General features: G+C 52.7%; 1 protein-coding gene across 22 annotated transcripts in view; it reads right to left on the reverse strand.

Annotated features, from left to right (window-relative positions):
- Positions 1-16,482, reverse strand: part of MICAL3 (microtubule associated monooxygenase, calponin and LIM domain containing 3) — a 215,832-nt gene that overhangs the window by 19,153 nt on the left and 180,197 nt on the right. For 10 of the 22 annotated variants that reach the window (XM_081058151.1, XM_081058146.1, XM_081058140.1 and 7 more), the window contains 8 exons: positions 15,920-16,057; positions 11,244-11,357; positions 10,311-10,454; positions 9,849-9,931; positions 6,906-8,742; positions 6,330-6,424; positions 2,347-2,397; positions 901-1,011 (listed from right to left, as the gene is read on the reverse strand). In XM_081058151.1, the coding sequence (XP_080914277.1) occupies positions 901-1,011; positions 2,347-2,397; positions 6,330-6,424; positions 6,906-8,742; positions 9,849-9,931; positions 10,311-10,454; positions 11,244-11,357; positions 15,920-16,057 (2,573 nt within the window). Of the gene's footprint in view, positions 1-900; positions 1,012-2,346; positions 2,398-6,329; positions 6,425-6,905; positions 8,743-9,848; positions 9,932-10,310; positions 10,455-11,243; positions 11,358-14,682; positions 14,746-15,919; positions 16,058-16,482 lie in introns of all 22 variants that reach the window. The other 12 variants (XM_081058147.1, XM_081058139.1, XM_081058158.1 and 9 more) reach the window with 5 other exon arrangements.

Below are 16,482 nucleotides of genomic sequence, written 5' to 3' on the forward strand. Positions count from 1 at the left end.
TACAGTCCTGCAGGAAAGATGACCCGCAGCCTCGGACCCTTCTGAAGGTGAGGCTGCCGCAGCACCAGCAGGCGCTCTTGGGGAGGGCTGCAGACACCTGTCTCCACAAGGTTTTAAAAAAAGAAAAAGAAATCTAGAATGGAGCCACCAGCCAGAACGTGACTGACCGCGTAGTGAGAAGTTCCTCCATGGCTGTGGGGAGTAACATGGGCAGAGGACGTGCAGCCCCCACAGAGGCAGCCAGTGCCATGTCACTGTAGAGGATGTGGGTACGGAATAATGTGCATGGAAAGGACTACAAGACTGGTGGGTTTTCATACTTGATGAAACATGCACTTCAGAGGACTGCTCGCTGGTATTTGGATTTGCTGGTCATGTTTTCGTGGCTATACAGCTTTCGCTCAGTGTACTAAGCTTTATGAATACGACCGTATATATGATTTTGTTAGAAAAACCGTATTGCATTTAGATATATTTTAATACTTCATATAAAGAAATTACTTTTTGTTTCCCCCCCAATGTAGAATGATCTGTGAGGCTTGCAGACAGAGGACAGCTCTGAGCTCTAAACCCCAGGCCTATCACGGGCCGAGAGGTCCCAGGTTGCCTCTTGAGAACAGTTCTTACAATTGAATGAGCTGACTTTGCAATGACTGTTCCAGAGTAAGGAATTTAGAAACTCCAAGTGTGGCTCTTCCTTTCCTACCAATAACGTCACAAAAACAAGGCTTGTGTAGTTGTTGCATCAAGCCAGAGGCTGTGGCCTGAGACTTCAGGGCTGTCATCTCAGGTAACAGGACACCCTGTCTCTGTCTGCTCTGCTCTCATGGAGGATGAGGACAAGCTGGATAGGGGGGTGCTGCCCTGTGACCCCCTGGGGAGCAGTGGTCCTGGTTTTACCTGGGCTCGATGCAGCCGCTTCAGTTCCTCTTGCTTGGCCTGTCTCCGAGCCGCCTTCTGCACACGCCGGGTCAGCTTGGCATTCAGTTCCTCCTCCGTGTATGTTCTTGGCTGGAGAGAAGCAGAGAGATTTCCTGAGTCAGGTGCAGCAGGCCACAGAGATTGGGCACTGGTAGCAGGGGCCGGACAGCACTGCCTCAGGTTGCAGAGAGCCTGCAGGGTGGACGGTGGGCCAGGCTGTGCGCAGATTCCCAGGTTGCAGTTTGGCCAGAGCTTTGCTGGCACTGCTCCCTGCTGGAGCCCTAAATGTTACAGGGACACCTCAAGCTCTCCAAGTAAGATGCTGTCCTACTGAAGGCACAGAAGGCTCAGTGGGGCACCGACCATTAGGGAGTTAACACGACAAAGGGACATATGCTCCTTTACCATTGACGTCACCTGTTTCCCACAGAAGGAAGTCTCCTCTTTTTAAGACTTTTGGGGCGTACAAATTTTGGTAAAATGTTTCCCCATGCTTCCTGCTTGTTAGGAGGCAAAGAAAAAAAGAAAAATCAGGATCCTCTTATTTTCTTATTTGGTATCAAAAGCCACTTTCTTCGTGGGAGTGATATTAATAAGGTTCTTTTAAGAAGCAACATTTAAAGTAGGAAAAGAGGGATGCTTCTACTTTAAGCCTGAGTGAACCCCAAACTAGCTAATACAGTTTGAAGGAGTAACTATGGGGGGCGCCTGGACTGACCCTGGGGTTTACACAGAGGCCACAAGAGGCCATTGAAGGGAAGGAAGGGAGCAGTCTGGCAGGGCATTTCAGCCAGTGCCATCAAGAACAAAGGTGGCAAGTGGCCAAAGTCAGGGCAATTCCACAGCTGGAACTGCCTGGGCAATTCCATCGGCACATGTAGGTTTAAGGTGCAGGGAGTGTGCGGTGCCCATAAACACAGGGCAGCCACCGAGAGGCAAACACTGGAGCCTCGATTCATAACGTTTTCTCTATTGCCTCCAAGAAAATGAAAAAAGGAGACTACAGACTTTACAGGAGACTTCAGGGGTGCATTCTAATAATCTATTCCAAGAGCTCAAGTGACAGTGGAGAACCAACTGAGCAGGTTGTTAAGGGTGTCGGTGGTGCTTTGGTGTCCTAAGCATTTCACCTCGCAGACCAGGGAGCTGAGGGCTTGTGAGTCGCCCACTCCCACAGTGGCCAGTCCCAAAGGGGCAGCCCTGTCCCCCCCAGGCACTTGGAGCAACATCACCACATGCTGGCCAGCGAAGAGCAGGGTATGTCACCCTCCTGTCGAGACACAGCTAAAGAAGGTTCCACCGGTGCACGCATGGACGCAGTTAGTGAGGACGTGGCTGGAGGGCCAGGGCTGGGGCTGCCCGGTGTTAATCACAGACACGCATGCAACAACGGTCAGCCCGTGAGAACAAGACAGTAAGCACTACCTTTGATGGATATGACCTCCTGACCGCCAAGGCGTGTGGCACAGAAACCGACTTTAAGGGGATGGCAACGGAAAACAAAACAGAACAGTAATAATAACAACAATTAAAAATGGAACAAAGAAATGGAGCCAAACTAGTTTAAAACAAACACATAGACTAGAACACAGGATTATCTCACGCATCACACAGGGCTGCATAGATGAGGGACCTGGGTGTGGGCCTTGCAGCTCCACGTAGGTGAGTCTGTCTGACTAAGGCCTGGGCTTGCTTTTCTACCGAGAAGACAGCTTCTCTCTCACCATGCCCCAAACCTTCTCTTTTCTCTTCTCAATCTCCCTCGTGTATAAGTTGAAACTGTCTAAACGTTTAAATGTATGGTTATAGATGCTATTTCTTCATTAGTAACCCACTTGCTTGTGGAAATTCAGACTGCTTGCCCCAGCTGAATGCCATAGGTACTGAGACAGAGCACAGATGGTGGGAAACTCCTGTCTCCAGAGACACAGACCGACACAGAGCGAGCTGAGTATCAACCTAATGTTCTTGTCCCAAAGGCTCTTTACTGGCAGGGTTCCTGGATGGGGTTGGGGTGTCCAGTCGGCGGCAGCAGCCCTGGGATGGGGCTGGGCCATTTCTTGATTGTACACAGTGAAAGGGACCTGAAATAGCATAAATCACTGATATTTGTCAAAAATATTCCAGGCAGTAACTGCAACCTCTTCTCACTGCAGTCAGCCTTGCACAGCTGCTCAGAGAAGTGAGGCTAGTGACACTTGCTCTCTGACCTCTCATCAGCCCTGTTACAGGGTTCGAGGCAGGCAGGGAGTGAGGCTGGAGGGCTGGAGGTGGGCAGAGCCTCGGGACGCACTACCCGCCTGGGGCTTCTGCTGCTGCTCCTGCAGCAGTGGGGACCCACTAGCGGGATCTGCACTTCCACAGTGTACTGGCCCCGAGAAGAATGGCTTGCATCCTAGTGGGGACATGTAACTCTGACCACGCAGAACCCACCGCACCTGGCTCATCTCTCCTACCCAGCACCGTGAGGAAGAACTACATATTGAAACAAGTCAGTTAAAGGAAAAGAAGACAGCCGGTTTCCCCAAGCAGCATGTGAAAAACTCCACAAGAACTAAGTAACTACAACGGAAGGAACAGTGCTCAACATCTGTACTTGGCTGAAGGAAAAAGTAAAAGGGTGGTAGGGGAAAAGTACCGACTTGGTACAGGCAGCGACCAGAAGCACGAGATGGCCACACGTGTGCTGTGCCAGCTGGCCAGTCTGAACCAATGCGGGGCGGCGAGCGGGGTGCGGCCTGCCCGAGAGCAGTGCATGAGCCCCCAGCGCAGCCACGTGGTCCAGAGGCCGCCTTACTTGTATTTAGTCAGACTGAGACAAAGAAAAGAGGTAAACGTGAGTCATCTCTTGTTGGTAAGGCTACAAGGTGATTTTTAAAAATCTGTCCTATCTTAATTTTTCTATATAAATATTTTAAATCACTTTTTTTAATGTAACAAAACTGAAGCAGTGGTTTCAGCGATGCCTCACTCAGTGGTGTCTGTGATGTAAGGAGGACCATCCCCTGTGCAGTGGCAGGGCACCAGGCCAAGGGCACCGTCAGCCCGAGGCTCCCTCCGGAGCCAATCAAACTCCTCTCACTTCAGGAGCCCCCACACTCCCCTCATTTCTTACTCTGAAGATTTCCAAACCTATGGAACAGTTCAAAGAAGACGACAACGACCACCTTGGCCTAGATTTGCTCAGTGTCAGCATTTTGCACACATCTGACATAACCTTTGTACGTCATCTTTTTCTGAATCATTCATACACATCGTGGTCCTTCACCCCCCCCAAATTTCAGCGTGTACTTCCTAAGAACAGAGATATTTTCTCACCTGACTACAGTACTTTAAATAGCTTTCAAGGGATTTAGCATTGATGTGACAATATTAGGTATCTGTGCATGTTATACTGTCCATGATCAAGCCACCTTAGTTGTTCCCAGGTGTCCTTTGTGGCTGCTTTTGTTTGCTCTGTTTTCCTGGTTTAGCTTCCATTCTTAAAAATGCAGAGTACCTCACTCCCGCTCGGCGGGCCCCACGCCACCGCGGGACTCAGCTCAGCACTCTCCGGCTTGGCTTCGTCTTTATCACTCCCGACAGGGCCTCCAGCAAATGGCTGCATCTCTGTCGGGGAACGTGAGGTGCTGCAATTCTAGGAGTGGGGTCTATGACCTGTTGTCTTTCACGCAGACAGGGAGGGGCTCCCTGTGTGCCCAGGCCTGCAAGGCCCTCGGAGAGGCTGTGGTCAGTTGTCTGTGATACCAACACGATGGCCTTGGCATAACTAGCTTGGGCAGCCTGCCACTCCGCATTTTGCCTATACATACAGTGGAGACACCTGACCACAAAAGCAACAAGAGATGTAGGTTTGTGACCAACATGAGGTCAGCTGGTTGAATGTCTGCAGGTTTGCACTGAGGCAAAGTGAACCTTGGACCACACCGTCCTTCTTCCCAGCCCCCCTCAGCACCCCTCAGGCAGTGCCAGTCCCCAGGGTCAGGACGTGTTTAGGGACCCACATGCATAAGCAGAAGAAATCTTCAGCAGGACTGACGCTGCTGTCTGCGGGAGCAGCACAGGAAGCACCTGACAGGAGCGGGGGAGTGGGGACACAGGACCCCAACTCCAATTTAGTGTGGCCTGGCTGGGACGTGCAGACTCTGCACATGGCTGGGGGGGATGGGAGGCCTGGCAATCTAGGTGTCCTTCTAGGAGAATGGACAGAAAAAGATCTGGCGAACAAATCAATGAGATGAGAACTAAAATCCTGGTTTCCTCTGGCTTGCCAAGTTGTCAAAAGAGGAACTGGACTAGCCTAGAAGGAGGGGACTGGAAACAGGCTGCAGAGGCCATCTTTACTGAACAGGCACTTGCAGGACTCAATCTCGCCATGGCCTCCCCAGAAGTCGATGGAGAGGACAGGCTTGCGTCCAAGCCCTGGGAAGCTTTGTAGAGACAGTACAGAACGTTCTGGGAAATGTTTTCAGTCAAAAAGAGGGAGCTGAAGGCAGCTGGGCCGTCACCTTGGACAGCAGGATGAGCGTGTGCCCCGGCTCGACAATGGAGACGGGGTAGGAAGGCTACCCGTGAGCCTCACGCCCCTGCTGCTGCCCTTTCTGGACTGCAGTCCAACCCCCCCAACCACTATCTCTGAGACACACATGCCCTGTGAGAACTTTCTCTTATCCCTCTCCCTCTTCCACGTTCAGTGTATCTGGACAAAGCTGCAAGAGCTCTTAAAAATCAAGAGTCTGAACAAATACCCAACAAAGGCTACTGATGAAGGAACCTTCACACTGAGGGTCTGCTTCTCAGGAGAGCTGAGTGGCCACACGGTCTCCTGAGCCTGGGGAAGGGAGAGGGGCCAAGTCAAATCCATAATGACCCATTCCACACAGAACCCAGGCCAGTTTCCTTGTCCAGTTCTTGAATGGCAAAAATCCTCTCTACTCTACAAATGCACAAAGCAGGCAGGACGACAGGGCTCCTTCCCCAGTGACTGGGCCACTATGCCAGTCTTTGCTGGACCCTGGGTACAAGCAACCTTTTGCTGCCACTCTGGGCACTGGCATATGCTACTCCATGTGGGACTTCTGAGGACAAAAGAATGAATGGATAATGCCATCTGCTTCCTAAACACAGAGGAATCCTGGAGCACGGGAGATCTGTCTCCACAAGAACTGAACACAGGAACTTCTGCCATGAAAGCAATAACCTTCAGCTGCTCACTGAAAATGCCTGAGAGAAGACGCTGCCGTATCTTCTCCCTGGACGATGCTGAAGACCAAGGAGGGTGCCCACACCCACCCCAGCTTCGGGATTTGCTTTCTGTTCCTCCACCTCATCAAACACCGACACTCAACAGAGCACAGGAGTCAAGGTCCTCGGCCACCTGATGCCCCCTGCTGACTGGGCCTACATACCTCTCGCTTAGACTTCTGGGAGGCCCTCTCAAGGACGTCGTCACTGGAGAGGTCAGAGTCCTCGGAGAAACTCAGCTGGCGCCGGAGCTGCAGCTCTGAGGGGATGGGAAGAAGGGGCAGAGTGAAGACGTGAGCAGCCTGTCAGTACCACCGTGCCTTCCCGACTTCAGTATTCACACGAGCAGCCCAGGGGTGTGGGTTTCTAGTTTAAGAAACTCTTCTGCCATATTGAGTGCTCACATTCATCCAGGCAGAAGTGGATGGACACTGAAGAGACGGCACCCACAGACAGGCTGCCTGGACCTGCTGGCATGGCAGCGCTGCCGTCCTCCGGCGCAGCACAAGCTCAGGGTGTGCACACACCGCCCGCCTCCCTTGTCCCGCTTCAGGCTGCTTTTCAGAACTGTTCTAGGAAGTGCAGTTCGCTCTGTGAACTCCTGGCTTAGTGTCCTCCCCGCCCTGGCAGCTCTAAGAACCCTCCGGGTGGGGAGCAGCACAGGGGAGGGGATTCCTCCACGCGACTGGAGGACGAATACCCCCACTCTGCCCCAGGAGGTCCCCTGGGTGCTGACGTACCTGCTCTCACTATCGGGGACGTCCTGAGCTTGCCAGAGTCCACAGTGGCACCACTGGAAGGGGTGCTGGAGCATGACTTGTTGTCGCCCTTCTTCTTCTTGTCCTTCTTATACCCAGAGAAGACCGACTTCCACAATGATCTGGGCTTGGCGGCTGCTCCCTCCAGCAGGCTGGGGCTGGGCTTCTCTGAGGGTCGGACCTCACCTTTGGACTTCCTCTCCTTCTTGTTTCTGCGGGGGGAGAAGAGGGATGATCTCTTCTTGCTCTTCCCACTGGAGCCCTCGGATGAGGTGACTGAGCCATCTGGGCCCCCCGAGTCCGATGGAGGGGAGAGGATCTCTTCACTAGTGGCTTCGTGCTTCAGAGTGGGCTCCCCAGGGCCTGTGTGGACCAGGTGTTTAGGGGAGTCGAGGCCGAGGGCTTTGCCCTTGGAGGGTGTTGAGGAGACTTTGCGAGAGGTGCCTCCTGGGGGCCTGGAGGTCTCAGCTACCATTTCCATCTCCTTCATCCGACTCAGCTGCTTGGCCATGGCGTCTCTCAATGCCTGGCTCTTCACAGACTTTTCTCTGGCTCGCATGCGCTCCTCAGCCAGCTCCTTGGCTTCTGGAGAGACCACAGGCAGCACCCTTTTGTGCGGCTGGAGCCCACTCTCCAGAGCAGGCAACCTACCATTCTCCTTGGCTGGGGGCATGTGGAGGGGCTGTTCGGAGCGGGACCAGCAGGAAGGGGGCGTGAAGAACTCCTGCAGACTCGGGTCCTCAGTCTTGTCATCATACGTATCCTCCACGTCATCGGCAAAGGGGATCTCGTCCACACTCTCTACAAACGACTTCCGTACCTCCTCTCGGGGGGGCTGGGCAGGCTCTCGGGGGGGCCGCATGAAGTTGGCAGGTGGGGGGGGTGGGATCACAGAGGCCTTGGGCTCGGTGTCCTTAGTCTCATGTGTCTGATACGGCCTCCTGCGCAGAGTGGCGGGCTCCTCGTCCTGGGGTGGGGGCGGGGGTGGGCTCGAGGGAGGGGTGAGCATGGTAGAATCCGACGTGTTGAAGCTCTGGCTGCCCAAGGTCTTCATGTTGGAGGAGCTCCCGTGAAGGCCCAGCCCGGAGCTGCTAGACAGGTCTCTCCGCTCCTCGTGGGAGCTCTTCAGCTCTCTGTCAGAAGGGGACTTGGGGGTCGGCAGGGAGGGCTGCTCACCATCTGACTTAGGCAGGCCTAGCCTCTTAGGAACAGGGGGAGGTTTCAGAAGATGGAGCCCCTCACCCTGAGGGGACTTGTCGACCAAACAGGATTTTAGGGACACTGGCTTCCAGGAAGGTGAGGGGAAGCTGTGCGCAGGCCCCTGGCTCCGCTCCACGGGTGTGAGGCCGAGGCTGCGGCGGATCTCGGCACTCTTCATCCAGAACTCAGCCACCAGGTCGCTCTGCTTCAGGGCCTCGTCCGCAGCCAGGGCGCTGCCCAGTCTGTCCTTGGTGTCCCCTTGGTTACTCAGAGGGAGGGGCGCCAGGGAAGTGGATGTTTTGGCTGGAACAGGCTGGAAGCATATCGGGGACTTGGTGGGTGATGGGACGGTGGCCTCAGAGGAAGGCTGAGGCTGGGAACAAATGGGGAGCCGGGTGGGGGTGGGGGTGGAGGTGGCCAACGGGGACAGGCCCTGTGAACTAATTGGGGAGGCAGGCGTCACAGCCTCTGGCAGAGCCACAGGCTGTGACCGGATGGGAGAGAGCACAGCTTTCTGGCCAGAGGGAGCTTCTGCTATGGGGACCAGAGCCTCTGAAAAAAGGCGTTCCTCAGGAGATCTCATCTTGGCAGCCACAGAGGTGAGTGGGATCCGGGCTCCCTACAGGAAAGGAAGACAGATGGAAGCTGCTCAGAGGGCAGGGAGCTAACAGCCAGCAAAGATCCCTTGGGGAGCTCCCTCTCAAGGGCCTGTGCTTGCTAAAATACACGCCTCTCTCCATCCTTAAGCCATTATTCAAATGGTACAAGGAGAACCTTTCTCACTTTCTGTAATTTTTAGACCCTCGTACTTAGCAGAACAGCTTCAGCTTTCAGGGTTTGGTCCATGTAAAACACATCCTATGTTCTGTGTGCACTGACGTGAATGCTGGCCAGAGGACACTAATGGGTTCAGCTTTTACTCCCCCACCATCAGCCCTAAGAGCTCCAAGATCTCTAAGGTATGAACATGGTGGCCAACACTGTAAGAAAATTTAGAACAGTTCTTTTTTACAGTCTTGATTACAAACTGCCCTCCCCAGGAAGTTCAAAAACCTAGATGCTGCATTCTCATACGGCCCCACCCACGTATCTCGTCAAGTTCCTCCATTTCACAGAGGAAATCACCAAATTCATCTTGCTTCTTAGAATCCCAAAGACCAAATCAAGCAGACCCTGTCTTGAGTTTGGACCTCTCTCCTTCATCTCTCCTCCAGAAAGTATCTTCCAAAACATGTTTCCTGGGACACATTGTTATAATCTATTCAGGGAGGATTCATCAATGTATGTGTAATTCACATACCACTGATAATCTGGATAAATGTTTTTAACTTTAAAAGTCATAGTTCATTTTAGCATAACATTAAGAAAATGCATCTGTCATATCAAACCGATGATTCTTCAAATATTATTGCTTTAACATAAAAATAAATTTATTTTTAAAGACGCGTGGTATGTGGACATGACAATGGTGGGTGACTCAGGTTTGGGGTTGGTGCAGAGCATGGTTAGGGACAAGCTGCCCAGGCTGCCTTGCCCCCATGGCAAGGACTGAGCTGGACCACGAGGCCACTCCTGTTTTCAACAGCCCCACTGAGCACAAGAAACCGAAAAACAAACAAACAAACAACAGGCAGGGCTGGGCTCACACAAAGGGCCCTAATATGAAATCAGTATGTCTACCCAGGGTCCTGTCAGCTATCACCCACAGTGAGCCCAAACTCTTACCTCTGCCACGGGGCTGTGGACTGGGGGGAACAGCACAGCTTGTTCTTCAGGGGACGGGGTGGGGCTGGAGACTTTGGAGGGACCTAAAAAGAAGAGACACAGGGTTGATGACAAGAGGAAACCCCATTCCCACCGAGGGTGGCTCCCCCAGCCAGTTCTGTGGCGGGTCGCACCTGCGAACGGAAAGGGAACGTGCTTCGCTGGGGCTCTGTATGTAGCCTCCGTGTGTCAGGGATGCTGGCTTTTGTGTGGCACATGTGTGGTCTGTGTCCAAAGCTTTGAGATATGGCCCTTTCATGGCCCCAAAGAGCACACAAAGGGGGCTGTGGGTAAAGCCACGTGCAGCCTGTGCACAGGGAGGGGAGGCCCCTGGAGGCCGACATACCACTGCTCCAGGACCTACGCCCTTGTGTGGCTCGCAGCAGGTTTCCTAGGAGCAGCTTTCCTATGACAGGGACTGACCTCTCTCATGGCGCCATGGTGTGGAAGGGGGCTGCTTCTCCTCGTTTTCTGAGACCCTCAGCAGTTCCACTTCCACCTCGGCCTGGTGCTGCCTGCAAAGCTCCGTCTCAGCATCTGATGGGCCACCGTCAGACCAGTGCTGATCTGGCAGAGGGAAGGCAGGACACAGAAGCTGAGTAAGGTCATGTTCCTTTCCAGTCTCCTGCGTTCCTCGGAGAACAGTACGACTGCTGCAGGTCTGGACCCGGCTCCTTGCCCCAGCTGGGCCCTGCCGGCTGGTCCCCATCCAGCTTCTGACACGCAGCCAAAGGAACATCATCCTCTGTGACACGCTACTCTCTTTAATGCCCATGGTGCTCCACTTTCTTTTGAAATACAGCCAGGTGACACATGGCGGGCCAGGGGGTGTGCCTGTGAGACCAGACCTTGCTTCCGGCGCCCACCGCCCCACCTGCGCTTCTCCCGTTAGCGCTTCTGGGCCCTGCCACCCACACCGCAGCCGAGGCTGGTGCCCCCTCAGTTTGCCTGGAGTGTCCCTCCCTCCCCCCTCTCCCAGTCTAGACCCTGCCCTGTCCCAACTAACCAAATTATAATTCTTACAATACCATCTCCTTGTATTTGGCTTTCAGAGGGCATCTACTGGATTGAAGTCTGTGTTTAAAGCCCCAAATCTGCTCCATTTCTCAACCACAATTAATGAATGCAGGCTATGCAGAATGGTGGCTCATGGGTGGATGAAATGACACACATTCAAATTAGTGGCAGAACAAGGACCGAACCAGGAGACCTACCAGCTGCCTCCCCTGAGCGCCTGCTTTTGTTTAATGTGTATTATTTTTAACTTCCCTGAGTTCAAAGCACTCTTGCCTGTCCCCCAGCGGGGAGCAGGGTGGTCACCACGGTGGAAGGGGGAGGCTCTGGGGGTCCCCATACCATCGTCCAGCTCAGCACCAGTGTCCCCTGTGTCCCCATTCTCTGCTGCCTCCCCTTCTATCTCTGCCGGCTCCGAGTCCTCATCTTCCTCCAGGTCATTCTCATCAAATGGGACTGTAAAGCAGAAACAGTCAAAGGAAGGAAGAAAAGGAAAGATAGGAGGACAGCCAGAGGACAAACCCTGAAGTGTCTGGATTTGGACCTCCAGGTGGAGTCCGTTAGACCTGGACCCTTCCTGAACACCTGAGACTAGCATTTCTCAACCAGCAGGCCAAGTGGAGGTGAGAAGAGCTTAGGGCCGGTTGTCACTCCTCTTCTTCCAGATGCCGCTAAGAGCCCCAGTTTGAGAAGCACAGAGGGAAATGCTGCTTCTTCAGGCCCTGGCCCAGCAGGCACCCAGATGCAAAGTTAGCAGCTACAATGGCTTGTAGGCCATGCTTGTAGGCCCCCATCAAATTAGGGGGACAATTTCTAATTTTTATCAGTGATGAGAAAACGGAGGCCCAGGCAGCTGAGGGAACGTTTCATGGCCACACTGCTCAACCCAGCAGTGACAGTGTTGCTCACAGCTGAGTCACTGTTGGAGTGACCAACTGGACCCTCCGGTCACTGCACTTCCTCAGCTGGCAGAGGTGGCACCTTTGCCCAGGATAATTTAGAGGAATACTTTTCTAAAGCATAATGGAGAGGGTGATGGGATATGTAAAGTTCACTTTCCAGACTCAAGACCAGCCCTCATTGCTGCAAAATGAAGCACAGCACGAATCAACTTCATTTCTCTTGAGTAATCAGTTCCTACACCTACACACACACTCACACACACACCCCTACTCATACACACACATATGCCAACACACACTGACATATACCTATACACTACACACTCACACACACACCTCACACACACACACCTGCTTCCAACCTCTGCATACTTAGATAGAACTCACACCAACAGTTTGGAGTAAGTCAATTAAGAAAGCCACGAGCCCTGCTTTAAAGGTGCTGTGAAATACCAGTGTTACCCATCTGTCAGGGGCCTGAGAGCTTCTTGTAGGTTCTAAGCACAGTCACCTTCAAATCCTTCTTAAAGGTTTTCATTTCAGGAAAAGGGGTTATGCTCTGGCTGCATATGCAAGAGCCTGAGGATGGAAGCCCCGGGGAGGCTTATCGGCAGAGGAACCAGCTATGGTCAGCTGGACAGATTTCCTACAAGGCTGAGCTGAATGCAAGAGGAGAGCCACGTAACGAGCAGGTCATTCTCTTCACAGGCCGTGTGAATCCACGTCCCGGCACCATAAGGACGTGCAGAGCAAGCGTGGGGAAAACACTTTACAATGGCCATTGAGGTCAGTATACAGTGAAAATCAAGGGAATGCCTGCCTTTGGGGGAGGGGGAAAGGGAAGGCACACTTTGGAGATGCTGGTAATGTTTTATTTCTTGACCTACATGGTAGTTATATGAAGTTTTGCTTTTAATAATTCCTGAAGCTGTGCACTTATCTCATCACCCCTTGCATATACTGAGCTTATTAAAAATAAGGTGCTGGTTCACATTCAGTTTTGGAGAACTGTCGAAAGAGGTTTGGAGTGACAGTCCAGGTTCTGGGGAGAGATGGGAGAGTTCCACGACAAGTGCTAGGCTGGCAGATGGGGACAGTCATGTTTCTGTACGACAGCACAGCAGCTCACGGAGCGGGCAACGCCCAGATGCCTTCCTATGTCAAAGACATGTGCTGGGAAAGTACTGGGGGGAATGCACATCCACAGGCTTAAACCTCGGTGTGGTAACATTTGTCGGTCATACAAGGAAATCAGTTCAACACCAGGGCGTGGGGCTCCTGAGGCACAAACAAGTCTGTGCTCCTCACACCTGAGCTTTCTGAGAGCAAGTTCATCGTGGCACCACACCCCTGCTCCCCTAGAACCTTTGTCCTTCGCAGTCACCCCAACCTGGTGGGAACAGCACCTGGGCCAGCATGGCAAGGGCCCATTGTGCCACCACGTGTGCTCAGACAGCTCTGTGCGAGCCGGTGTCGAGGTGGCAGTTGCAGTGCTGATGGCAAGTACACAGGACGCTGGCCCAAGGTGCCCGTCCGGCCAGCATGAGGACTGTTCACCGGCTGGGCTCTGCCCCAGCCTGGCCCCTCACCCTCATGGGCTTCTCCTGAGTGTCGTCGGTCAGAGGGTGAGAAGCCTACCGTCCTCGTGAGCACCCTGGGAGGAACAACTGTCACACACATCAAAACAAACAGGTGAGGGTGCCGACCCAGCAGCAGCCGATGCGTAAGGCAGACGCAGCTCAAGGCATGGAGTGGCGGGTCACATCTGGGTTAGGGCGGAGTGCAGGGTGCTAGAAGCGGCCACACACTACAGAAGCCAGGAGTCTGTGCCACACTTAGCTCCTGGTTTAGCTCAGCTGCCATTTTCTGGGAAGTCCTGACACCTCAGCCTTGTCCAATCATCCTGGGGATGCAAACTAACTAGGAGAGAGTGCCCAGCAGCTTCTGTGCACAGAGCTGATGGCCTCTGTCCCGTGCCCTGGGGCTCTGCGGGAAGGGACCTCCTGACTGTGCTGTGTCTGTGGCCCATCGGGGCAGTGGAGTGCACTGGTGAGGGGCTAGTGGTACCATCCACGAGCTCCAGTCCCGCCCCTCCACAAGTAACCGCTGGGTCACTACTGCCCTTCTTCGAGTGGTATTTGGGATTGCACAGAGGCCTTGTTGGTTGTCTTATGACTGGGCTGGGAGTGGACGCTGCACTATGACATTTAGAGGGCAGAAGCCACACATGCTTGCAATGGAGAGAAGCGTTCTGCCCCAAATGCCAGGAGTCCCCTCATTGAAAAACGCCTCTCTAGGAAAGTTGAGGAAGGACAACCGAGGTTCTCAGCTACCTGTTGGCCTCAGCACTTAGTGAGAAACCTGCACCTCAGTCTGAAGACCCAGCTGAGGCTACACATGCTTATGCCCAGCTTATCCCTCTGCTCTTAGCTGAACGACATCTGCCAACCCCCGGCTCTCCTCTTGTTACTGCTGTTTCCCGTAAGCCCCCCTGACTACTGACTGCCTCTTTCTCTGACACTTCGGTAGGTTTGTGAACTATTAAACTCATTTTCTCCTTTCACACTCAATTTCTCTAGAGTTTAGATCTCAGTGCTAAAAATGTTGCTTCAGCTTTGGGCTTGACCCAACCTCTATGAATTAAACAAATGTCCATCTGTCCTGTCTACACTATTGCTTATCTCTGAGTCGTCCCTGAAAGGCACGGGGTGCGTGTCTTGTCCATGCAGGACGGCTGCCTGAGTGAGGCATGCATGTGCCCCACCCCCGCCCTTGGCATGCACGAGCAGCAGGGCCAGAGTTGTAGTGTTAAGGCACCAGCAGAGCTGCTGAGAGACTTGTTATGGTGAGTGGGGAGAGAAGAAACATCACCAGACTACCTCCGGAGACCGTCTCCAGCCAGGCCTGCACTGCTGCACGGCGTATGGAGGGAAGGTCAGGCACTGAATTTAAAACAGACGATAAATACAAAGTTACACAGGAATAAGCGTTCCTAGTGAGGAGAGTCAAGTCATCCCTAAAGTCCAAAACAAAAGAAAAACCGAGATGATGTTATAGGCAGAGGCCTGTCGGCACTGACGAGGGAAACAGGCCCCTTGCCAGCTTCTGTGATGGGTATCCAGGACGAGGAATGGAGAGAAAACACAGGGAGGGTCATATGGGCTTGGGCTGCAGAGCCAGCCCCATGGCACGGGTCAGTCTGACGCCCCTGGCCAGCAGGGTCTCGCCTCCATTCCCGCAGAGCTTCTGGGTGGACTTACATTGCTGTAAAAGTATTTAACAGAGGTCGGTCTTGCCTATAGGTGAAGATTTGGGGCTGGGGAGGATCAAATGCTCCATCAAAGGCTGCTGCATGAAGGCAGGGACCATCTCCTTGTATACTCAGAGCCTTGCAGGGCGCGTGGCCTCAACAGGCACTGGATGGAAACATGAAGATAAGTGAACGAGAGACAGGCTGGCGGCTCCAAAGGTCTGTATGTGGAAGGTGGGTATACTGAGGTTGAAAGGTATGAGAATGACATGGCAGCAGCCACAGACCTCCAGGCTCCATTTTTTTCTTTTATTGCTTGAATAAAAGCCAGAATAAGGTTCATCTCCATCCTGCTCTGGAACACTCATCATGTCATCTACAACCTAGAGCTGGAAATTATGCTTCTTTAGAGGCCTCTTTACTATTATCTCCTCTTAGAACTTCATTTCCCTTCATACTATGCCCCCTTATCACCATCCTGCTAATGCACATTCACACCCAGACACATTCCATGTAGAAAGCACCAGAACATTCTACTAAGTGGAGAAAAGAGAAACCCTGCCTGATATCATGGAGGAAAGAAAGAAAATTCTTCGTTTCTCAAGATCAAGTTCATTTTACTATTTTGCGTCAGTGGAGAAAGAGTCCACAACCTCTTAACCCACAGAGAACTTTACATATCCTCAGACAACAGCCCAGGGCAGTGGTCACGATTAACATAAGGAAAACAAAATGTTCTGTTAGCTGTTACTTTTGACCACGGATGGCTTTGACCCTAACAGAAGAGTCCTCTGCAGCAATGAGAGGGGACGCAGCGACAGAGAAACTCCCAGAGGCATCGGAACCGGGGGTCCTGCAGCAGTTACCTCCAGAAGCACAGGACTCAGAGGTCGGTGCCATTCGCTCCTCCTCCTCTTTCTCGTGCACGTGTGTCCAGTGCACGTCAGCCTGGATCTCCAGGGGATCAGCTGCATTTACGATCTGCTGTAGCCGCTGACTCCCGGCTACGGTACCAGGTTCAAAAGGTGAAGGCAATGAGGAAGGGAGAGTGGTAGGGAGGAAGAAAGGAGAAAATAAAATCAAGGGAAGGAGGGAATGAAACACCACAGGAAAGAAAACAGAAAGAAAAGTTACCAGGATCAGTGTGGATTAGAAAGGCAAAAACTGAGAATGCGTGTGCCTGTGTGCGTGTGTGTGCATGTATACACACGCGTGCACACACACACAAACTCTCTCTCTCTCTCTGACTGTTACTCTTCCAACTTGACTTAGTCATTGCAAGTTTTACATACACTGTTAATTTCAACAAGAGAATCATACATTCAGCTCCGGTGCAGAAAGAATTTTCCTTTCTGATGCTCTTTGCACATTAACTGCATTTGAGGGACCCAAGTGCCCAGCAAGAAAAAAAAGAACAAGTCTCAACTGG

The sequence above is a fragment of the Rhinolophus hipposideros genome (genome assembly GCF_964194185.1).
Source record: "Rhinolophus hipposideros genome assembly, chromosome: 9".
Lineage (NCBI taxonomy): Eukaryota > Metazoa > Chordata > Mammalia > Chiroptera > Rhinolophidae > Rhinolophus > Rhinolophus hipposideros.